The 25,311-nt window shown below is 36.7% G+C and overlaps 2 protein-coding genes across 4 annotated transcripts; both read left to right on the top strand.

The window, feature by feature from the left end:
* The first annotated feature begins 8,763 nt into the window (after positions 1-8,763).
* On the top strand, positions 8,764-12,149 carry LOC110912212 (NADH dehydrogenase [ubiquinone] flavoprotein 1, mitochondrial). Of its 2 annotated transcripts, none has more exons than XM_022156890.2 (3): positions 8,764-8,928; positions 9,673-11,135; positions 11,857-12,149. In XM_022156890.2, the coding sequence occupies exons 1-2, from the start codon at positions 8,926-8,928 to the stop codon at positions 11,128-11,130; spliced, it is 1,461 nt and encodes a 486-aa protein (XP_022012582.1). In that variant the 5' UTR covers positions 8,764-8,925; the 3' UTR covers positions 11,131-11,135; positions 11,857-12,149. The 2 variants fall into 2 exon arrangements, with proteins under 2 accessions (XP_022012582.1, XP_022012581.1); XM_022156889.2 differs by having other exon boundaries at positions 8,765-8,933.
* Positions 12,150-21,299: 9,150 nt separating this feature from the next.
* On the top strand, positions 21,300-24,617 carry LOC110912211 (SAGA-associated factor 29 homolog A). 2 transcript variants are annotated; one of them, XM_022156888.2, is made up of 10 exons: positions 21,300-21,539; positions 22,204-22,358; positions 22,709-22,802; positions 22,883-22,959; positions 23,047-23,153; positions 23,247-23,332; positions 23,419-23,469; positions 23,781-23,931; positions 24,060-24,073; positions 24,358-24,617. In XM_022156888.2, the coding sequence occupies exons 2-10, from the start codon at positions 22,241-22,243 to the stop codon at positions 24,458-24,460; spliced, it is 801 nt and encodes a 266-aa protein (XP_022012580.1). In that variant the 5' UTR covers positions 21,300-21,539; positions 22,204-22,240; the 3' UTR covers positions 24,461-24,617. The 2 variants fall into 2 exon arrangements, with proteins under 2 accessions (XP_022012580.1, XP_022012579.1); XM_022156887.2 differs by having other exon boundaries at positions 23,044-23,153.
* The last annotated feature ends 694 nt before the right edge of the window (positions 24,618-25,311 follow it).

Here is a 25,311-nt window from a genome sequence, read left to right as displayed (position 1 = left end):
CCGCGAGAGACTTAGTTCACTTTGTCGCGGGCCGCGACCTATGTCACGTGGCGCGACGTTGTTACATCCCTGCGGTCACGTAACGCGACAGACCTGTTTTGACAAAATGTTGGTTTTTCTTGAGCTGCATCTGCCCAGCTCTATAGTTTCAACATATAATGCACAAAAACATGCATATCTTTCAAACCGACTACCTGTTTCTTCCCACATGTTCGTAATTTGGTCTTCTATCATAAGGACTCAAAATCTAATATCCGAACTAAGGAAATCCTTAACTTATATTCTTTTGGCTTAATATTCAATTACGAATTATTCGACCCGTTTAATCTCACCAATTTACTTCCGGCTTAGTTAACAACCTTCGTCCTATTATAGCATTACTTAGCTTAATACTTCCGACTTTTATATAATCCTTCATGATATCCCATATTCATAAGTATCAAAATTTAATGTACCTACTAAGAAGTGAATCGAAATTCACTTACCTTGAGTGTCCGTTCTCGCTTTCACTTCCTTGTCTCCTCTTGACTCGTTAGCTTTCCTCGCTTGATTCCTTGCTAACGCAATGCATATCCTTTCATTCCATTTTATCACAACATTGTTAGTATACATGATTATTCGTCTTACCAATCATTCACTTCCTATGTCACATTGACTTTTATTGGGTAACTACTAACATACATATGGCATAGATCCATTATCACATTATTCATAGCACAACCAACTCAACTTACCGTCATGTACGTCATGTAATAATCTAGCATATATTCACATGATCTCCTTATTATCACAATAGTGTTAAGGAGTCTAACCTTTTTATTCATACCTTGTTGACTTTCTAAAAAGTCAACTGTCAATCATACACACTTCCAATCCGATAAACATATAACCACTTAGTTACATTACTTTCATTAATCAATCATTCATTAACATGTATAGCTCAATTCACTGAAAATAGGTTGTTTTGGGACGTCCGTTTACTATACTTATGGGCTTGAAAAAATTACAATCTTTTTATATGGCGTGCCCCTCGGAGGTTATCCTTGTGTTAAATTTTTAGGGTCTAACTCTCTACCAAAAATTTATAAAAAATCATTTACTAAGCAGCAATCAGATTCATCACTTTCTGACTGGAGCCCACGGAAAAATGCATTTAAAAATCCTCGGTTATCCAATTGACATAATTCCAGTTGGAGATTTTGATAACCTCCTGAAGCTACCTACAGTAAAAATTTGAGATCATAACTAAATTCCTAAATTGAGTTATGACATTCGTAATGGGCTGTAAATTCTGCCAGAAAACGCAGCCTAAACCTTCGATACGGAAAAATTCATAAAATGTTCATTTTTCGTCGAAAAAATGCAATTCCAGTTTGGTTTGAAAGGTTTTTCCTGGGAGTTCATCACAAACTCAATAAACCTCGGTTTCTTATAAGATTTGATCTGGTTACATCCTATTAAAGTTGGCTATAACTTTCTGGACAGATTTTGTTTTCACCAAATCTTTTCTAAATATCTCACATTCTAACTTCACCTATACATTTCATCATACACATGGTGTGCATACTATATTCTAAGCACATAGTACAAGTAGTTTAAGCATGTTCTTTCCAATATTCATCTCATGATTCAATTTATTCAAACAAGATCACAATGTCCACAAATTCAACATCATGTTTACTATCAAACCCTACTACATAACATCTAGTGTATCAACATAATCAAAATTACCAACATACACATGTTTATCACAATCTTTCTCATACTCATACACATAGGGTTTCATCCTAAATCACCAAGATAACTAAAATTCAGCCATTATTCAACTTAAACATGATAACATTTGCAAGCATTCATCCTAATTCAGATCGAACTCACATATTCATCAACACCCACTTAATGGTTGTTCACCAAAACTGAAAATTGAACCATACCTTGGCTAAAGCTTGCTTAGATGATCACTACTAAGTTTCATGCAATCCAATTTTGGCAAAAAATCCACTCAATTTATCGATTTAGGGTTTGAGAGGGGAAACCCCTTCCTTCTTCTTCTTTGGTCGAACACCCACACACGCCCAAATGTGTGTTTGGTGTTTTAATTTTTATTTTTATATTTTTATCTTTCCATTCTTTACAATTTAACCCCTCATGTTTGGATGTTTATAATATTATGGCCAAATTACATTCTTTTTAGGTTAAAATCTTATTTACCTCTTTAATTAGGTTCGTAATTCTATTTACCATTCTAATGACAATTATATTCATAAATACTTATTTCATCATATTTACATATATGACTTTTGGGGTGTTACAGTTTTACCCCTCGGATTCTCTTTTTACGGCAACGACTCATATAGAGTCATTTGACCCAAAGATTCACACTTTTCGCGTTTTATACTTATTCTAAGTATTTATTTAATCATAAGACTCGTTTCCAAACAACCTTTAAGGGTCGTTTGCTCAATTTAGCTTACAAGGGCGTTTTGGTTAGTTTTAGTCCTTCTTTTACGACTAAGGGGCTGTTTGGTAGCCTCTGAATGGTCATTAAGAGGCTACCTCTTAATGGAACCATTAAGAATTTTACCAATGAGAAGGTAGAAGAATGTGACATGTGATGATTTACCATTCAGAGGTTACCTCTTAACCATTCAGACTTGAGGTTACCTCTTATTCATTTAGAGGTTTTAAACCATTAAGAGGTAGCATCTGAATGGTCATCAAGAGGCTACCAAACAGCCCCTAAGGACTTTTAATAACTTGTTTGACCAAAAATCCGACCTTTTTAACTATAATCTTGTTTAGAAACCATTATGTTTCTAAAAACACCATGATTATAATTTAATTTATTGGGTTTACCTATTAAGGTAACCCAATATCCATTTTTGACTTGTCTAACTCTCATAGAACCTCAAGTTCTAAATGATGAGTTGACCTATTATACATACCTGGCTCGGATCAATATATTGACCCGTTTTAATACCTTGCCGTAATAATCGCTAAGTAATAGCGATGCAAATATCCATTCGATATTTACTCTTGTAATTATACAATTCGACAAAATCATTAGTCAATATTGTCAAAGGATGATATTTCCACCTTTTGACCCGTTTGGTCTAAATGACCGTATATCTTTGCGAGATGGTATTTATTATCATCTCGTCTACATGACTCGCTCCAGTTTACACCGTACAGTCATTTGATTTATAAACCATTTCTTGATTCTTTTGACCCCTTTATGTCTTACGCCGTAAAGTGTCTTTCAAAAACTAACGGTTATCGTCAACGAGTGACTGAATTACCGTTTTACCCTTATTATTTGAATTAGTTTACCTCATAAGGTAATCATTCAAATTTCGCTATTTCTTAGTCATCGCATGACTAAATAATCGTATTAGCTCTTTTTAACCATTAAATATGGTTTATCTTTATTGTCTTTTGTTCCGAACCGCACATGTCGTGTCGGAACATCATAATTCAAACATGACTTTCTATTAATCATAACCTATAAACCGGTAGGTATTTAATAAATAGAGTGTAAGCTTTACTTGCCTAGCATCCAGATTATGCTTTTCCTTTATTCCTGATTCGTTTGACATGTTTCCTTCCCAAGCTTTCACCAAGCATCAAACTATCATTGTAATTTGTAAGATAGTTAGATTAGTCATAATCATTTATGACTATTCCATCCTACAATTCTTATGCCGAATTTATCATTCGATCATATCAAAGGTCAGTTTGACTTTTTAAAGTCAACTGTCTATTAACATAAATAATTACACGAGATAGCTCAACTACTCGTTTAATTACTTGGCCAATTTTCCGGTAAACATCATTCTTATGTTACCATTTTAATCACTTATTAACCAAGTTCTTGTAATCATAATCACATATCAAACATCATTGAACATGAACATATCATCAATTTAAATCATACCATACAAAACTCATTTCATAGCAAGTATGATTATATACTCAAACACTCCATTTGTTTAAGTATTTCCTGATTACTATCAGATATGATGATTCTAATCATAATTATATCATCAAATTCATCATATGAGTAATACCCACTTATTCTAGTGTGGTAAATCATCAAATCATTCAATTTATAGCATCATATGTATAATTTTCACTTAGGGTTTTGTTTCTAAGCAAGTATACATCACTAATTCAATCATAGCTTCAATAATTCATTCATAATTCGCGATTATGATGATTATTCAAATTTCACAACTTCACAAATCATCAAAATTTGACATACCTTATGATCCCCTAGCTTGGGTGATCGTTAATTCACATTCAATTGTGAATTTAGACTTCGTTTGGACCTTCAATTTGATGATTTGTTGGAAACTTAGGGTTTTGGCTCCTAGGGAGCTTCTGGGTTTGAACAGAACACCCAGAACACACACTGAATGTGTGTTTTATGTTTAAGTTTTCTTTTTATAACTTAAGTTTCCATTTATCCCAATTTGGCCCCTCTTGTTTGGTTAGTTATTAAGTAGGGCACAACCTACTTATTTCTAACAATATTCCAATTTATTAACTAGGTTAAACATTCCTAGTTAACTTAGTGGGTTTGGGGAATTTATAACTCAGTTTATTTTAAGTCCCGTTAACTCGGACCTTTTATAAACTTTATTTCCTCAAAGAAACCTTTATACCATTTTTATTTAATATTAGGTTCATTTATTTAAAATCCTAATATTTACCGGGTTACTTTTACCTCTAACGGTACTTTACCTGTCATTTAGTATTAATATGGTTTGATTACCAAACACGTTTTTAGGGTGTTACAAATAAAGAGACTATTTGTACCGAAACTATATATGAATTTGAAGGTTTCATGAATAGTGATCTCATATTTTAAAAGTTTAGATATTTTTTTAATTCTATTTTCAATATTTATTTAGCTTTTTATAAAATATTTTATTCATCATTTAATATTTTTAATAACATATATTCCTTAAGTTTTCATAACATTTAACTTTGAATCTTTGTTTTCTTTTTAACGTTGCGACACAAGTATTATTAAAATTGAATAACGTGCCACTTTCACACGAAACTGAAACGGAACCGACAATGAATGATAATTTATTTTCAGACGTATTTATATTTCATTTATACAACTATGTACTGGCACTTATTTTTATTCATTTGCCTTAGATAAGCTGACACCATATTGCTACCATACTATACTATACTATACTATACTATACTATACTATACTATACTATACTATACTATACTATACTATACTATACTATACTATACTATACTATACTATACTATACTATACTATACTATACTATACTATACTATACTATACTATACTATACTATACTATACTATACTATACTATACTATACTATACTATACTATACTATACTATACTATACTATACTATACTATACTATACTATACTATACTATACTATACTATACTATACTATACTATACTATACTATACTGAAAAAAATTCGGTACTGGTACCTGCATTCATTTTAATGGTCTATGGTTTGGATATTTATTCATTTATACAATTTGTCTGCGACGATAGTGAATATATATACCAGTTATGTGATGATCTAAACCAACTGATACCGTTCGAATAACATCGATGTAAACACGTGTTGATTTTATACCGAGTGCAATCGTCCTGGTAACGAATTAAACCGATACTAATCCAATGCTCGCGATAATGTACCACCACCACACGCGGTCACATAACCTAGTTCATTATTAAACATTATTGTATGTACGTATTGATCACTATCAAAGTTAGTGAGAAGTAATATGATCACTATCTCACTTCAATGAAAGTGAGACGATGATCGATGATCCATTCTCATGTGTAACAAAGGAGGAACATAGGTGATATCTACCTTATTAGAGAAAATTTGTGGTGATCTCTACCATTCTAAATAAATGATTTATATATGGTGATCTCTACCAGACACCAGTTTAAAGAGATTACTAGTAAAGAACAACTCTTAAAGACTAATGAGTGAATTTAAAATAAGTTTGTTAACCCCATGCCAACCATTATATATCTTTGCATTTATGGGTGATCTCTCTAACTTGAAGCTTATTACTTATAAGGTTTCTATTATTCTCACACTTTTAAAATCTTATTCTCACATTCTTTTTACTTTATCTCTCTCTATATATATCTATGTATATGTAGAGAGAGATAGATTACACATGAAAATGTGATCAAAAATTTAAAATAACATATTCATCTCATCTATATTCGAACACATAAGAAACATGTCACGTCCTATCTAAAAAGGGAATGTTGTTTAATCTTTAATCTTTAAAAAGTAAAAGCGATATTTACTAATAAATTATTTAGATTTAAAACTTGGGTTCAAGTCGATAAGTATTTCAATACACACACTTGAATCTTGATGATTTTCTTATTCTTGTATATACATAAAAGAATCAATAAGTATTTCAATACACACACTTGATAATTTTCTTATTCTTGTATATACATAAAAGAATCAAACTATAAAGTTTCACAAAACGTTTAAATCAAAACACATTTAAGTTTTTATACGAATACATTGTCAAAATAGTCTATGAGGGTTGCGCCTGTTTGATAGTTTCATTCAAAATAACTTTTTTGTGCCATACTGTCCTTCCTTTTTGGCACTTTTTTCCATTTCGTCCAAACGTCTAACTTGATTTATTTTTTCTGTTAACTAAGGAGTAATTTAGACATTTTACCATTCTTTTGTTTTTATTTTCTTTTTAACCTTTAATAACAAAAACTAATTATGAAACCTACCCCACCCACCCTCAACCCACTTTACTCTCCTCATTCTCTCTCTCTCCCCCTTTCTTTCTCTCTCTTTCTATAAACCTCTTCATCTCCCTTGTCGATTCAGCCATCATCGTAGAATCCTTGTAGTTTGCAATCCTAAATCATATCATCGTTGGAGATGGTGGGGTGATGGTGGTGCTGATGGTTGTTGTGGTAGAGGTGGTGGTTGTTGGGGTGATGGTGGATGCAGTGGTTGTTGGGGGTGATGGTGGAGGCGATGGTGGTGCTGATGGTTGTTGGGGTGAAGGTGGAGGTGGGGTGATGGTGGTGCTGATGGTTGTTGGGCAGTGGCGGTGGTTGTTGGCATTTTCAGCTCAATTGCACCATTTATTGATCGATCAGGTTTTTGGATTGTTTGTGTGTATTTCAATTGAACAAGAAACCAGGGTTTAATATTAGAAAACTGCTTTTAAACAAAATATTAAATGATAAAATATTTAGAAGCCAAAAGACCAAAATGCCCCCACTTAAGAATGTAAAGTTTCAAATATATCCCCCATTAAATGACACTTTCTAACCCAATTAGACGCTTGGATGAAAATGACAAAAAGTGCCAAAAGTGAAGGGCAATATGACACAAAAATGTCGTCTTGGATGAAAGTGGCAAACATGCCCAAGCCTCATGGACGATTTTAGCAATTTACTCTTTTTCAAACACATCTTTTGTTTTCAAAACTCAATATTCTTTTTAAGAACCTGATTTGTTTTTATCATTGTAAATAAGACAGTCTAGTTGTAGTAAAGTCTTGAAAGTTGATCGTGAAACATATGACTCTGATATTATCGTTTCTAAACGTAAAACCTGTAAAAGAGTATGCTCGAACAAGAAACTTGACATATCATCATGATACCAAAATCCTATAACTACAAACTATTAGAATATAAACACATGACCTAGTGGTCTAGTGGTATGATCAATGTTGTTTCCCGTCCATTCATGAGATGGATGGTTCAAATCTATCAAGGTGGAGGTATATGTGTTTTTTATTTTTCCTATGAGTATTAAGAAGTGAGTTAGCTTGCCACTAAAAAAACAAAACATAATATAGGCATGAGTTAATTACTTGGTTGGTCCATGTGCTTTGAGATACTGCATCATCCCTAACTTTATTTACTTTTTAAATTGTTGAGTCTATAGGTGTGCATGGGTTGTTTTTGGCACCGAACAAAAACCAAAGTTTTTAGTTGCGTGATACCATTAATCGTTGATGCTAGTTTGATTCGGTTAATGCAGTTAACCAGATTAGGGGAACTTGTAGTGGTGCCTCCGTATTAGATAGGGAATCAACAAGCTTAAAAGAAATTAGGGGAGTTTTGATCATTATATGCAATTTATTAGATAGAAATTAAGGATTTAAAAAAAAAACATGCATAATTGAACCGCAAAAGTTTGATTTGGAGAAAAAGCTTAACTGACCCTTGGTTATTTATTTGGTTCAGTTATCTCGCTTTAGTTTCTCCACTTATCTCGGTTTAAATAACAGATTTTTTCCCACACATAGTTAAATCTGAGGCGCAAACAAATTCAGGTTGAGAACGAAAACCAGTTTAAACCCAAATCAACACTATTTTGAAAACCGGGCTGGCTGAAACCAACTTGAACCCAAACAGAATCGTAGGGTTGGAATCAGTTCGTAACCCCCTCCATTGTAACCGATCTGAAACCAGTCAACCCCAAATCAAACCCGATAAAACCCGGTCTCAACTCGAACGTACACCCCCCTCGAAAACAGGTTTAGCCAAAAACCAGTGTTGACCGTATTCAACCCAACCCGAACTGCCTTAAACAATACTACATCACATCACATAGTCTATATAGATTAGATAAGTCCAATGTCCACATCGCACATAACACGTTACAGTCTTATTGGGCCGATTCGTCAACTACAACTCACGGCCCATATACTCTCCACGCATCCTACAAAACCACCACACAAACAAACCGGTTCATCTGAACCGCTCTAATAACCCACTCCGGTTTACTTTCCCGGTTCATGCCCCAACACATAAAGCCCGTTGGATGCGAACCATTCGGAGCAGTCGAGTTCATTTTCCCTGTTCATCATTCAATTAAGAAGCTTCATTGCTACATTTCGTATGGTATGGTACAAATTGTTTCAAATATTTTAAATTTATAGTTTTTTTTTTTGTATTAATTCTGAGCTAGGTATTTCAATTTGTATTAATTTGAGGTTGTTATGCATCCAATTTAGTTTAGTTTAGTTGTTATTGTGTGTGGATTAGGTTTGATTTTTTGATCTGTGAAAAAGTTGAAGTAAACGAGGTGAGATTTGTGGAAACTGGAAACCCTAGGGTTGAAAAAAGGGATGGTATGATTAGCATAATAATGGACCTTTGATTGTTATTATTTTTATACACACTTTCTTGTTGTTTTTATTTGTTATGCAAATTGCAGGATGTGAGTTTAGTAGTTTACCCTTAAATTGATCTGGTGCTGCTGGTCTTGGTGATGCTGATTATTATTATTATTATTTTCAACAACTTTTAGAATAAGATAGTTGCGGTTACGCGCCTTACCTGTATATGTTATACTGGTTGTTCTAGTATGGTAGTGTGCTAAGGTTGTTGGTAGTCAGTTTTTAAGATTAAAAAACTAGTTCTATGATACGTAGTAATATCTAAATCTAGAACGGTCCCTCAATTCATGGTTGCAATGTGATATTAACTTTTTCCTTTTTTTTGTGAAGTCATACCATAATATGTTCAACCATGAGTCCTCATAAGTTTGCGTATCGGTCCAGTTTGCCGTAGACTCATAGTTACGATCACAAATTTTGGTCACCGAATGGAATTTATTAGCATTACCTTGCAACTTTTTGTTAGGTACCCATGAAGGGCGTTCTTTCTCTGCAACGGGCTGCTGTGTTGAGCCGTCTAAATGGGAACTCGAGGGTAGCTGCTAGATTATTCAGCACTCAATCTGCAACAACCGCTAATACCGCACAGCCTCCACCACCTCCCCCGCCTCCGGAGAAAACTCACTTCGGTGGCTTGAAAGACGAAGACCGCATATTTACCAACCTTTATGGCATACACGACCCGTTTCTCAAAGGTGCCATGAAGCGTGGTGATTGGTACAGAACTAAAGATATAGTGATCAAGGGTTCGGATTGGATAGTAAACGAAATGAAAAAGTCTGGCCTACGTGGACGTGGCGGTGCTGGTTTTCCGTCCGGTCTCAAATGGTCGTTTATGCCGAAGGTATCTGATGGTCGTCCGTCGTATCTTGTCGTTAACGCTGATGAAAGTGAACCCGGAACGTGTAAAGACAGGGAGATTATGCGAAACGATCCGCATAGACTTCTAGAAGGATGCTTGATTGCCGGAGTGGGTATGCGAGCAACTGCTGCTTATATATACATTCGCGGCGAGTATGTAAACGAGCGGCTTAACCTTGAAAAAGCCAGAAAAGAAGCCTACGCAGCTGGGTTACTTGGCAAAAATGCGTGCGGTTCGGGTTATGATTTCGATGTGCATATACACTTCGGTGCCGGTGCTTACATTTGCGGTGAAGAAACCGCACTTCTCGAGAGCCTTGAGGGTAAGCAGGGAAAACCGAGATTGAAACCCCCTTTCCCAGCTAACGCAGGTCTATACGGGTGCCCAACAACCGTTACAAACGTCGAAACCGTAGCCGTCTCACCTACCATTTTACGACGTGGGCCCGAGTGGTTTTCTAGTTTCGGGAGAAAGAACAATTCCGGGACGAAACTGTTTTGCATATCGGGTCATGTGAACAAGCCATGCACGGTCGAAGAGGAGATGAGCATATCGTTAAAGGAGCTGCTAGAGCGGCATTGTGGCGGTGTTAGGGGCGGGTGGGACAATTTACTGGCGGTAATTCCTGGTGGTTCGTCTGTACCGTTGCTTCCGAAACACATATGTGAGGATGTTTTAATGGATTTCGACGCACTTAAGGCGGTCCAGTCTGGATTAGGTACAGCTGCAGTTATTGTGATGGATAAATCGACGGATGTTGTGGATGCGATTGCGCGGCTTTCGTACTTTTATAAGCATGAGAGTTGCGGTCAGTGTACGCCATGTAGAGAGGGTACGGGATGGCTTTGGATGATCATGGAAAGGATGAAGACCGGGAATGCGAAATTGGAGGAGATTGATATGCTACAAGAGGTGACAAAGCAGATTGAAGGACACACGATTTGCGCGTTGGGTGATGCTGCTGCGTGGCCCGTTCAAGGTCTTATCAGGCATTTTAGGCCTGAGCTCGAAAGGAGGATTAGGGAACACGCTGAAAGAGAGTTGCTTCAGGCAGCTGCTTGATTCAGGTTTGTATATGCTACATGCTCTTTGTTTAGATTGTTTTATAATAATACACACACACATTATTTAAAATACGGTCTGAGTGGATAACTTGTCAAAAACTTAAAACCGGTAATATTTGAATGGGTTCGAGTGAACATGTTATACTTTTTTCGTTGATTATATAGCTTTCTAAATAATATGGTATATGAGATTTTAGTGCATTGACATATACTTAGGTGACTTTTGACCTGTTTCATTTTAACCTATTCTTTTTTTACTTTATCATTTTGACCCGTTAGAGATAACATATAAACTGAATTGAAACATTCCAAAATAAATCGACTGAAGTTGCAACCTGGGCCACCTCAAATGACTAACTATATTAAAGAATAGGCCAACTCAGCAAGGAAGTAATCATACCAAAAAAATAAATCTTCAGCGGATATATCTTTTCAATAGGTAACGAGGCTCGGTATTATTAGTTTTTGTAGGGGGCTGTTTCGACCCATTTATGTTAAAATGAGTCAAGTTGGGTCGTCTTATATGGATAGCGCTTGAAACAAGCAAAACTAGAAAAGATTAGCTAAAAATGAAACAGGTGGAACGGTTCCACTCATTTTCACATGAACAGGTTAAAGATAATGAACAAGTTTTTTGTATGATGAGTTTGTAGAAAATCTGAAACTGTGATGTTTACAACCTTTTGTCTCCATCATTTCTGTTGACTTTGTATTTTTTTTGTAGGCCAAAGAATTTACAGCCCTGCAGTTGGTGGAATAAATATGCAGAAATAGTTGTGGACTAACTCCCTTCACGAGCATCTCGGTTGTATTTTAAGTTTGTATCGAATTGCATTGCGATCGAAATAGTACCCTTTTTGAAATTGGGGTAACTTTTGTTGTTTCGGTGTGCTTAAGGATACAAATACATCCTTAACTTCATTAAGCCATGTTTTTGTTATGTTAATAAGGCTGAATGCAATGTTGTAACGGTGCAATCACAAGCTTTTGAAAGCTAAAGTTTTTTTCTTCTTACAAGCATATGAAGTACAATCACCAATGGGGTGGTGGGCCATTGGCAAAGTCAAAACCTTTAAACACCTTGAAAGAGGGAGATCTTGGGTTTAAGTCCTATAGACAGTAGGGAATAAAAGAAATTTGCCGTTAAAAAAAAGTATATGAAGTATAAGTTTAACGACCATTCTTCCTCAAAGTACTTCCCTTGAAAACCCTTTGACCGTCAAAGTTCTCTTCAATCACCATATTCGAACACGATTCCTGGCTTGGGTTAGTTTATTACTTTTTCTAGCGATCCTTTTCTATAGGGGATGGATCTCAAACGGAGCACACAACTCTATGACTTTATGTTACCCCACGTAACATTGTCGTGATAAGTATCTTTGCCCACCATCAGTGGAGTGGATGGGAGAAAATGTGGGGTCTTTTCTCACATCTCTCTCTCACACACATATATTAATAAGTGTTTTTAGAAGCGGATATAACATTAGAGAAAAAATGAGTGTATTCGAAATATAAGTGAAAATCAAATACTTAAGTTGACTGCTGATGGAGCACATTTGGATGCGTCTGAAAGTGAATATATTGGAGATGCTCTTAACGCAAAGCTTTATAAGTTTTTAAATTTACGTTTACTTAAAAAAAAGTATATGCAAAATTTGTTTATTTGTGGGGTATTTTTAATTAGTTTTAGTCTAAATGACTTTATATTTATGGGATACATTTATTTTAGAGAAAAATGCCCGGATAGTCCCTGTGGTTTCACCTTTTTTCACCTATAGTCCCCAAGTTTCTAAAACTACCTGAATAGTCCCCAAGGTTTCGATTTTTGTTCCCGGATAGTCCCTGGGTCTAACTTCAGTTACTTTTCTCTGTTAAGTGACCTCACGTGCATATCACGTGAGGGGTATTTTGGTCACTTTACTTGTGCCTAACATATAAAAGTATCCCTGCACCCCTACTCCCTCATTGTCAGTTGTTTTCCCTCCCTCCCTAAGGCGAATCCGGCTCATCATCTTCCCCTAATCTCTTCACCCCAGGTAAACCCTAAATCTGATCGATCGATCATCCGATCATCAGAATCTTCCCACGAAAATGAAGGACGACGATCCTCAACATCCAAACAACAACCGTCAGTGGAATTTCCGGTCCAATTCTGAGTATGTGAAGCCGTTTGTACCAGAGACTGTTTACGGTAAGTATCGTTAAAACCCTAGCTTCATTGTGCAAGAATGGTACAGGTTGAACAACATGCAATATAGAGAAACAATGTCACACCCCCAAATTACCACCTAGGGTATGTCCCTATTGGAGGTGCAACGATCCAACTAAGAGCCACCAATCATATCAAACACAAGTAATAATGTATTTAAAATACTCAATTGAAAATAAAGTATCGTTTGTAACTTAACCAAAACCAAAGTAATGAGCGGAAGCATAAATGTATAAGTGTGTAATTGTATCAAAACCAAATCAATGTAATTGTTCATCATGACCACAACCACTCTAGCAGCATCAGACGGCAAGTTCCCAAGTTCCTTCAATGATTACCTACAAGCATGTAAACAAGTGTGTCAGACTACGCTGGTGAGTTCAAGGTATGTGTTTGTTACCATGTTGTGTTACCAATCCTGTGAGTAAAACTGTTTACAAGACGATAGGTTGTTTATTATTGTGATGATTGATGTTTCGATGTTGTTATTACTCGATTACCGAATGGCCATATGATATGTGATTGCCAACCCCAATGCCTCTATCAAAGCATTGGTCATGTTTTAAGGTAATTAGTTCACGCCCGTTCTCCTCGAACGTCGTGAGGGTGCCAAACCTAATAGCGCTATCAACTAATAACCCCCGTTGCCCTACAAGCAACGTACCGGTAGATATAGTGGTCTTACAATGATAGAAAACTGAGTACGATAACCAACATCCCATTACACATGCATTCCTCTTTGGAACGTTACCCGTTATCCCTTCCCTGGGATCCATGCTTGATAAAGAGCGATGAACTCACCTTAGGTTTGCTCGGTTTAGACAAGGGACTTGTTAATTTATTCAATACTCGCGACCTAAGAGAGTGGTTGGTGTTTATCAGTTTCACAATTCATTTTCGCGTAAGCCACATCAAGTATTATCACACAAGTCACGTATAATAGTTAAACAAGTAATGCACATGATCGTTAAATTCACTGGTGTCTTTAATATCAAATAATACATTGAACCACACAATAATTCCCACAAGTATAGACAGTACATTTCAGGTCCTTGCACACTTAACCTTTTCTCATTTATCCCGCACATTCTTATAATCGGTTCATGCATTTTTAGTGGGCTCGATGGCCACTCATAACCCAACCCCATCCGATTACCAGTTTAAGTGAGACGGCCCAGTTTCATGGCCCATTTCCACATATCATGCATTGTTAATTAGCAAGGTCAAGCACACTCCTTGCAGCAATATTCATTCTCTAGCCTGACTTCACGTTAACCTACTTCAGTCATGGACATGCATTATTTCATTTGGTTTAGCGATTATTGTGGCTCAATTTAATCAGTATATAGTTTTATCATCACACCGTTCAACCTATTCAATCAGCTAATACATGTCACTATTAATCCACAGCATAACATCAGGTAGGATAAGCATTCAACAGTGGTTATTTCATGCGTATGAGTCATTGTGGTTTCGCTCGACAATACCCGACACAACGTCCTAAGGCAGTCTAGTGATGCGATCTGGGAGATGGCATAACCATGAGACCATGGGTCATCACGATAGGGTGCTATATACTTGGTTGGGCTCGGTTCCGTTCGCAACAATTAAACAGTCAAATCATATGTTCTACTCAATTATCATCACAGTTCATGCATTACCATACGTAACCCTAATTCGTTTCTAATCCTACTCGACATCTGACTGGCATATAAGCACACACATAACATATAACAAACAAGTGGAGGGTAATAACCTATGATTCAGCCGACCAAGATGCACCCAAACCGGAGAGTGTGAGCTTTAGTATTGCCGCCTCTTATGTGAATTCCCTATGTTGCGTATAAACGGGATCTTAGACAACAGAATTACAGTCGCGTAAGCAACAAAGATCGAGAATGATAACACTAACCGGATGATCTATACTCCAAAAGAGAAGTCTGCAATGCTGTTGCCGCTCAGAACAAGGAAGTAGGGTTTGGGGGGGGGGGGGTGCATTATCATTTACGTACAAGGGATATAAAGATGAGGGTTTGGGCCGGTGGCTCACTTAGCAAACAAGAGTTGTATGGGCCGGCTCCCTTTACTAAACTTATTATTGAATTGGTATGGGATTGGGTCAAGACTTAGGTGCGGACCTATGTCGTGAGTGGTCCTGACTCGCTTACCCGACCCACTAACTAAGGCCCATAAGGTCCGATTGGCCCATACGCAAGTTAAATCTAAATAGTCGGGTACGCGAGGTCCAATAAACGATTTCAAGTACACACTTCGCGTTACACACTTCGCACACATAGCATTACTAACACACACGTAAGTAAATGAATTTGCACGATCGCGAAATAAAATAAATAATTAGATACCGAGATACGCGTCAAAGGTTGTGGAATCTAAGTCATACTAACCTCAGAATTACGGGTTGTCACAAACAAACTGTTAAAACCCTGTCATTTTATACCCTAATGTAAGTTTAATGTATGTGCAGATGGTTTTGAGAACTTTTTCAGCATAAAACTTCTTTATGGTGGTGTGTTTACTCCGTCACCAGGAAGAAAATACGCTTTTGGCAAAGCTGCTTATGTTGACTACTGCAACATTGAGGAATTTTCAGTGCATGAAATCGATTGGATGGTGAGAGATCTTCAACTATATGTTCCTGATGTGAAGTTGTATTACCATTTTAAGATTCCTGAGTTAGATTTAGATGTTGGATTATGTCCTTTAGGTAATGATGGTGATGTTAGGCTTTTGGCCAAATATGTTGCAAAAAACAAACTTATTAAGGTGTTTATAGAACATGGTGAAACCAAGGTTAAAAATTACTTTAGTCCGACACAATCGTCGAAGGTGGTTATTCAAGAATTAGAGAATGAGGGGGGTGCTGTTAATACCATTCAAAGGCCTAGAAGAAAGAAACTTAGGGTATCAAAAAATCTGTTACTTCAATGGAAAGATGTAACTGATGTAGAAGGTTCAGAGGCTGCTGATAAGGTAATTAATGATGTAACTGAAGTTGTAAATGATGATGTTGAAGAGGGTAACACAGGTGGTGTAGAGGCTGTTAATGCAGAGGGTAACACAGGTGGTGTAGAGGTTGTTGATAAGGTAAGTAATGAAGTTGTAACTAATGAAGATGTAGAGGCTAATGTAGGTGGTGTAGAGGCCAATGTAGGTGGTGTAGAGGCCAATGTAGGTGGTGTAGAGGCCAATGTAGGTGGTGTAGAGGTTAATGTAGGTGGTGTAGAGGCTAATGTAGTTGTGGAGAATGCATCGTTCAATAACAGTTTTAGCTATGATTTTGACAATGCAAATTTCTCAACTGATTTTCCAATAGATGGTGAGTCTAGGCAAGCTGAGGGTGATGAGTCTGAGGTTGGTAAGTCTAAGCAAGCTGAGGGTGGTGAGTCTGAGCATGTTGAGGGTGGTGAGGCAACTGATGGTGCTGAGGCTGATGATGAATCATCTGAGGGTGATGATTCAGATGACAGTGACTTTGTAGAGGGGTTAGAGAGTATGGATGAGGCTGAGTATGACATGATGGACTACCATGCAAATGTTGACAGGGGTGTGGAGTTTATGGGAGCTGAAGTAGAGTCTGTTGGCAACCATGATGTGGATACCAGTGATGACTTATTAGATGATGAAAATCTAAGTTATGAGTCTTTTGACAGTTTGACTGATGAGGAAATGGAAGATTTCGAAACTAGGAGAAGTTTGAAATTAAGAGAGTTGAGGAGGAAAAAGAGGGCTGCACAATCAACATCCCAAGTGACCTTTTATGTGGGTCAGTTGTTTCCAACAGCCAAAGCGGCAAAAGACAAGATAAACAAACATGCAATTGAAACAAGGAGGTCACTGTCTTTTCTGAGAAATGATAAAAGAAGAATTAGGGTGGTTTGTGAGGGTAGATGTCCAATATTCACATGTGGGCCAAATCAAACTGGGCCCAGCCAAAGTGGGCCTGGTATCCATATACAATCTGCAAGTGGGCCTGGTATCCAAAAAGGCAAGGAATCTTCTGCAAGTGGGACAAAAAAGGGGTTTAAAAAGGGATTGGTAGAATGCAATGATAAAAGGAAGGGTAGGTTAAATAGTGTTGATTGTCCTTGGGTTTTGTACTTGTCTAGATTGAGTGATGAAGATGAGACTTGGGTGGTAAAGACTTACCAACCCGATCACAAGTGTCTCACATCCAGAAAAATACAGCCTTTCACTTCTACCTTCTTGGCTAAACAAGAGTTTGTGATGAATCAGATTGCAGCCAACCCTAATATTTCAGTAAGTAGGCTACAAGAAGAGCTTGGGAGGAAGTATGAGCTGTCTGTGACAAAAATGAAGGTATAAACCCTAATTTCTGCTTCTGTTTATTTTCTTTAATTATAGACCATTAACTAAGTTTAAGTTGATTACATGCTTTCAGGACAAAGCTCAAGGCTACCAAAAAGATTGAAGGGGACTTCAAAGTTCAGTATGCAAGCCTCAGGGACTATGTCATGGAACTGCACAGGACCAATCCAGGTACAACAGTTAAATTTGTTGTTGAGCCTGAGTGTAACCCACATGCACCCACAAGGATCTTCAAGAGGATTTATATTTGTCTGGGACCACTGAAAGAAGGGTTTAAAGAGTGTAGGAGGGAACTGTTGGGGTTAGATGGGGCATTTATGAAAGGCCCCTACCCTGGTCAGATGCTAACTGCAGTTGGTTTAGATCCCAACAATGGCATTTATCCTTTAGCTTATGGAATTGTTGAGGCTGAGAACAAAGACTCCTGGATCTGGTTCCTACAGTGTATTAAAGATGACTTGGATCTTCCAGATAATGCAAATTTCACCTTCATTTCTGACAGGCAAAAGGTATGGTATTAAATTCAGCAAGAGTCATTCAGCAATTAGCATAAGTCTGTTTTTTGTATGATTAATGTTTGAAATGTTTGAATGCTAACCATATTTCACCAACCACACTTTTCCAACATTTAAGACATAATTACTTCAAAACAACCAACTTCATTGAATGTTATCCATACATCAGATTTTCAAAAACATTACAACATCCTTCACATTTAACACATTACAATATCCATACAAATGCATTCAAGCCTTAACATATATCCAAAACACAAACCCTAAAACTATCAAAAGAACCGTAATAATCTTGTTCTTCAGCCGATTCTTTTCCCGCATCTTGGCTAACTCAACATCAACTTGGTTTCTGTGTCTTAGAAGCCCTGGAATAATTGCCACTGCACGACTGCACATTGGTGGGTCCACCCACCCTATGAATCTTCCACAGTTGGGATTCTACAGAGAAAGATGAAAGGATCAAACCTTTTAAGCCCTAGACTATTAAAATCGCTAATAGTATACATTACCATGGTTGGACAGGAGTAGAATCGGCGACCAGGGTTGAGATCAGTCCATGACGTAACTATGATTGCATCTTGGCCACAATTGCAGAGAACCATGAGGATGATGGAATCGAGGCTGCTGAGGAAGATGAACAATGGAGAAGACGATGGAATCGATGCTGTTGGTGGTTAGGTTTGTGGGAAAAAGGGTGTTATTTAATAAGCAGAGAAAACAATGAATGTAAACTGACCAAAATACCCCTCACGTGATATGCACGTGGGGTCACTTAACAGAGAAAAGTAACTGAAGTTAGACCCAGGGACTATCCGGGAACAAAAATCGAAAACTTGGGGACTATTCAGGTAGTTTTAGAAACTTGGGGACTATAGGTGAAAAAAGGTGAAACCACAGGGACTATCCGGGCATTTTTCTCTTTATTTTAAAACCAAAAGTATATGTTAAGAAACGCAAAAATCACATAATTTATTTGTACACTATACAAATACTATGATCAAAGTAGCGTGAATCGTCTAACGTATCATAGTCAAAGCATTGCAATCCTTAACATATTACTGGTTTTGAAATAAAATAAAAATCCCTATATATTTAGATGACGTACAGAAAAACAATTAATTTATAAAATAGAAACTATAGATAAATACTACAATAAAATAGAAACTATAGATAAATACATACATAAAGGGGAAAGTGAATATGAGGCATTGAGGCTGTTATGTTTCTAACTTGTGTGTAAAACCCATCAAAACTACGTCGTTTTGATTAAAACCTAACTAAAATAATGTAAAACTCTTTTTTTACAAGACTAACTCATTGACTCGGTTAGCTTCCTCTTTCTTCCTAATTTGGCCTAAACCGATTCACCGAAATTGATTTCGCACATTTCTATTGTTTATCCAACCAATCTGGTAGTCGAACCGAAATATGTCCTTCCTGCTCTCGCCCTCCTCCCCCAAGCTAATCCTAGTTTTTCAATTTTATTCCTGTTCTTAATTGGTAACACATTGATTAATTTCACCTATTGCAACCCATTTTCTTAAATTCATTTTGTTTTTCTCGTCTCCACCATTGTTTACGACATAGGAAGTCTTTTCCGAAAATAGAAAGTATAGATAAATATACACTATACTTGTTTTTGAACGACCAACATAATCAATCCCAAGCACTCTCGGGACACCCACTGGACCAAACGGAGTACTCTGAGAGTAACCCGAGTCCACCACCAATTCCGAGGAAAACCCGGTAACCCACCCGCTCATAGGCACGGCGGTGAAGTTACCGTTAAAACCCGTTTGGCTCAAAAATCGAACCCAAGTTTTCCTGGGTCTTCTATCATTGCCCACCAGGTTTCACTCTGCACCAAATGAGAGTTGAACCTTCATCTCTAAAAAAATGCAAGCCTTCCACCACTTGATTAGAGATGGGCATAATCGGGTATTTTCAATACCCGGACCCGGTTCCTACCCGGACCCGGTTCCCCTTAAATTTGAACGTACCCGGTTCCTCTTTAGAACCGGTTCTGGGTCATACCCGGGTATTTGTCAAAAAAACCAGAACCTATTGTACCCGATTACGGGTATTATGGAACCGGGTTTCACCATAACCGGGTTCGGGTCGGAACCGGTTCTGTCGTATATGTGAAGAAAAAGCATGCATGCCTAGTGCCTACTGTTAGGAACCGGTTCTTCAGTGTAATGTCAAATCAATGTTAAAAGTTGCATACCTGCTGTTAGGAACCGGTTCTTTAATATTATCATCGGCTTTTTTTTGTTATTTAAACGCTTTAAAGTTTAACCTCTACCAAAAACCCACTTTTAAACCTCTCTACAAGTCCAACACCCTTTCTAATTCATACTTGCTAAGACCGGGTGTCGCCTCCTTTAATCCCTACAATACTTCTTAACATGCTTGGTTAACGTTGAGTTAGAGTCCTTGCTTAACAAGGAGCCACAATGTTTGCATTGGGCCTTTTGCGAACCATCACTCAACTCGACCAAGTCCCAATTACACCACACCTCAATATTGCGATTGTGTGATAATGTTCCAACGACAAATGGAGCGGATTGGTCACCATTGTTGACGGATGTGGAGTTTGTAACTTTGGAATTTTTGGTAGCCATTATAGAAGAATAAGATAGAAGAATAAGCTAGAAAAGAAGATTAGGGAGAATTGTGTGATAATCTTGAAAAAATGGCAAAGTTTTTATAGGCGGAACCGGTTCCAACGGTAAGAAATCGGTTCCAACGGTAAGAATTGTATCAAATGTTGAATTTGAACGTTAGAATCGATTCCAACGGTAACAAATCGATTCTAATGGTAATAAAGTGGCACCGGGTATTGTTTTATTACGGAGGAACCGGATACGGGTAGGAACCGGGTACAGGTTGGAACCGGGTATGGAACTTATTTTTTTTTTTAAATAGGGAACCGGGTAGGAACCGTCGGGTTTTTTAAACCCGGAACCGGGTATGCTTTATACCGGGTTGGGACTGGAATCGGTTACAGGTAGGTTCTAACGGTCGGGTTTGAAACCGGGTATCCGTATCATGCCATCTGTACACTTGATCAAGAGATTATTCAAAATACATACTATACTACATTTTGTGTGAAATGAAAATCAAAGATAATAAATGACACGTGCTTTAAATTCCCCCCAATCACATTCCAAGTTATTGGGAAAAGGGGAATTTTCAAGTACAAAGTTGCGAAAATCATCTTAATTTCTGCAAATCATCATTTTCCCAACAACGATCTTCTTGAGTAATTTCTGCTTGTTTCTATTCGGAACGTGAACAATTGATCAACGATCGCAGAGGATTCTATCTAATTAGGTATATTGATATCCATTTACTTATTACTGAACAGATTCAAATCGATCACGTTAAGATTGTGGATTTTTGTTGATTATTGCTGTGATGATTACCATGTATTGATACTATGTTAATGTGTTTGCTGGATCTGGGGTTTATTTTGGTGAAAATACAGCTGTTTATTGAATTTAGTTAGGGTTTCTGTTTATGTATAGAAATAAAGTAAAACTAGGGTTCTGATTGCAATACATGACATTTTGCTACTTTATGTTGACCAAGAGTTGACCTTGGGATCAGTTACAAAAAATTACTATGTGTTATGGTCTTATGGACTTATGGGTTATACAACCAGACGGTTATTGTACAAAATGCCCTAACATACGCTGCGTACGCGATTCAATATCAACATGCGAAACTGGTTTATAACATGCGACTTTCATCTTTTTATATACATAATACATGCGATTTGTAGTTTTTTTATGTACATGTGATTATTATTTTTTTTGTAAAATAACGTGCGATTTTGCCATAAGGTACGCAGCGTACGTTAAGGCGTATTATACGAAACACTTTTTCTATACAACCTAACCTTGATTTTTTATTACCAATTATAATTCTTTTTAAATTTTCTTAGATTTTTCCCTTTGATCAATATCTAATTTAGTTTGTAACACAATTGTTTCAGCAATTAAGGAGAAAAGGTGTGTAATTTGTTGAAAAATATGTCCTCGCCGGACGTTGCTGGAATCTTGGATCAGTCAAAGGAGCTTGATCGTTTACGGAAAGATCAGGAGGAGATACTTCTTGAAATCAACAAGATGCATAAAAAGCTACAATCAAGTCAGTCTCATGCTCCCTTTACAAACACTTTCCTATTATTGTTTAGTATATGCTATTTCTTTAGTTCAACATATTATTTATTAGGGAGTTAAAAGTATTTTACTGTTTTGGGTGGGTTCTCAGATACTGATATTAGATATTTCGGTTTTTTTAAGATTTTCTTTCTGTTTTAGGGCAGTTTGTTATAATTATCTAGACTATAGTGTATGTATGATGTTGCTCATTTGAAACATGATTAAGGGACCCACCCGTTATGGTTGTGTAATTTCTGTTGTAACAGTTTTAAAGTTTATGATATCCGCGTTCTTGGTTGAATAATATATTTAATTCCGATTCTCTTATTCACGAAGCTCCTGAGGTGGTGGAGAAACCGGGTGATAATTCTCTTTCAAGGCTTAAGATGCTTTACGTTCAAGCAAAAGAACTTTCAGAAAATGAAGTAGCGTATGTCCATCTTCAAACTGTTCTTCTCATTATTATGTTTTCATTCAACAGGAATTCTTTTTAAACAAATTTGTGTACAGTGTTTCCAGTCAGTTGTTAAGTCAGTTAGATGCTCTAATACCTTCCGGGCCTCTTGGACAACAAAGAAGAAGGATGGGTGAAATTTCTTACCTTTTCTTTATTCAATATATTTGTATATCTTATTATCTGTCAAAAGCTTTATGAAGTTTTTTTATTGCAGAAGGTAATGAACAGAAGAAGAAAAGAATGAAAGCTGATCCAGATGTACCCAGGCTTTCTCCGTCTCTTCGTAATCATCTTGATCATCTTGCAAACTTAAAGGGCGAACAAGTATTTGTCACACCTTTTACAATATTATCTTCTTTTACCATTTTGATGTTTTTCTTTTTTAATTTAATTTAATATACTTAAATGTAAATATAGGTTGCTGCTAGGGTCACACAGGAGGATGATGACAAAGACGAGTGGTTCATCGTCAAAGTAATTCACTTTGATAGGGAAACACGAGAGTACGTACATTTTAGATTAAATCTTTATTCAATCTACAATAATAAGTTCTATGCTATTTATTTATTTATATGATTTGTGTAAGCAGATTTGAAGTTCTTGATGAGGAACCAGGTGATGATGAACCAGCTGGCCAGAGGTATATGTTGTTTATGAATTTATGCCCTAAACTAGGGTTAGCATTAGTTGGGGAATTTCAGACGATTTATATAAATAATTGAGTTAATTACGTTTTTCGCCCGCGTGGTTTGTTGAAAATAACCATTACAGTCCATTAGTTTAAAAATTGCCAAAACAGTACCAGTCATTTCACTTTTGTAACAATTACAGTCCACCTCCGTTAACCCCATCCAATTTACCGTTAAGTTTTGGTGAAAAGACTACAATACCCCTATGTTAAAAAAAACTATAAAAAAACAATTTATGGTTACATGGATATTTTGATTTCAGAAAATACAAGCTGCCAATGTCACATATTATACCTTTCCCGAAGCGAAATGATCCATCTACCGCTCAAGATTTCCCACCTGGAAAACACGTATTGGCAGTTTATCCTGGAACCACTGCTCTGTATAAAGCAACTGTCGTGAATACTCGCAAGGTATAATAATAATTCCATAAACCTTTTGTGTTGACACTCTTCATATATAAGCTTTATTCATGATGCCAATGACATGTAACTAATGTTTTTCATTTGTTTGTTGCGGGGCCCAATGCGGAAATCTACAGAGGAAAACTGACGAGTAAGTTTAAACTAATAGTTTAATCTGTCCTATGAAATTGCAACATTTGGGTTGTGTGTGTTTTTTTTTGGTCTCAAACGGGTCAAACCTAAAAGGGAAATGGGTCAAATAGGCTGAAAGTTGTCTACGCTTTTATTGCATACAAAAGAACCTACAGTAATAACAAAAATATGTCTTTCTTTAAATCTTGGTTTGAGAAGTGACCCGTTTGACCACGAAAGTCAAGGCATACCTTATTTTAAATGTTTGGTTGACTCGTAATTTCGTTTTCATTTTTTGGGCAGTTATGTTCTTGAGTTTGATGACGACGAGGAAGACGGATCCTTGCCTCAGAGGCACGTGCCCTTCCACAAGGTAGTTACCCTTCCTGAAGGGCATCGCCAATGAAATAAAAAGGACGATTGATCACATAAGCAGGAAGTTATTGTGTCGTTGTATTTAAACTCTTGTATCTTGTAATATAATCTAAAACCAAATAGGTATCATTTCTTTCTTTATGTTTTTAGAATGAAATGAAGTCCTTTTAGGTTTATATTTTCTTAAATTTAACTCTAAAAGAAAACAAAGCCACTTTACTGTCCTAATCGGTATATGTTGGTTTGGTTTTTGGTCGCTGTTCTGGTTTAGAGTTTAGATATGATGAAGAGCTGGTTTATGGAACTTGTTTTGGTAGACATTTTCTGACTATGAATATGGTTTGTTAGGGCTGTATCATAATATAGCAAACCTTAAACCAAGTTGACCAGTGGTTTGTTTTAAAATGATCTAATTCAAACCGTTAAATCTATTGTAAAACTTAAAAAAGCTACGTGTTCCATATATAGAGCAATACGAGGCGGCGTACACAGGGTGTCCAAATTAAATTTGGAGTGGATTATTGTTATGGTAAAGGAAAATTGCATTCCATTGAAGTGAACATGGCCGATGTCGGGCCTATGGGTAGTGGCGGATCTGGCTCAAAAAGTCAGGGGTAGCCCAGTTTTATTTTTTTTGGAATCAGGGGTATCCTTTGTATAAAACCGGACAAAAATACAAATTTTACACTACGTAAATGGAGTTGATTGGTATTTTTACACTACGAATACGAGTTGAGCCGTAGCCCGTGCTACCCTTACTAACACATTACCTCCGCCACTGTCTATGGGCATCGGCCCTGGTGGTCTTGCTATCGAGTTAATGAGTGGTGACCATGATGGAAAAAAAATAGTTACCTTATTAAAATGTTACTGAAAGTTGCT

This window comes from Helianthus annuus, chromosome 15 (assembly GCF_002127325.2).
Source record: "Helianthus annuus cultivar XRQ/B chromosome 15, HanXRQr2.0-SUNRISE, whole genome shotgun sequence".
In the NCBI taxonomy this organism is placed as follows: domain Eukaryota; kingdom Viridiplantae; phylum Streptophyta; class Magnoliopsida; order Asterales; family Asteraceae; genus Helianthus; species Helianthus annuus.
Note: the sequence above shows the minus strand (reverse complement) of the source record. Positions and strands in the feature narration are given on the sequence as shown.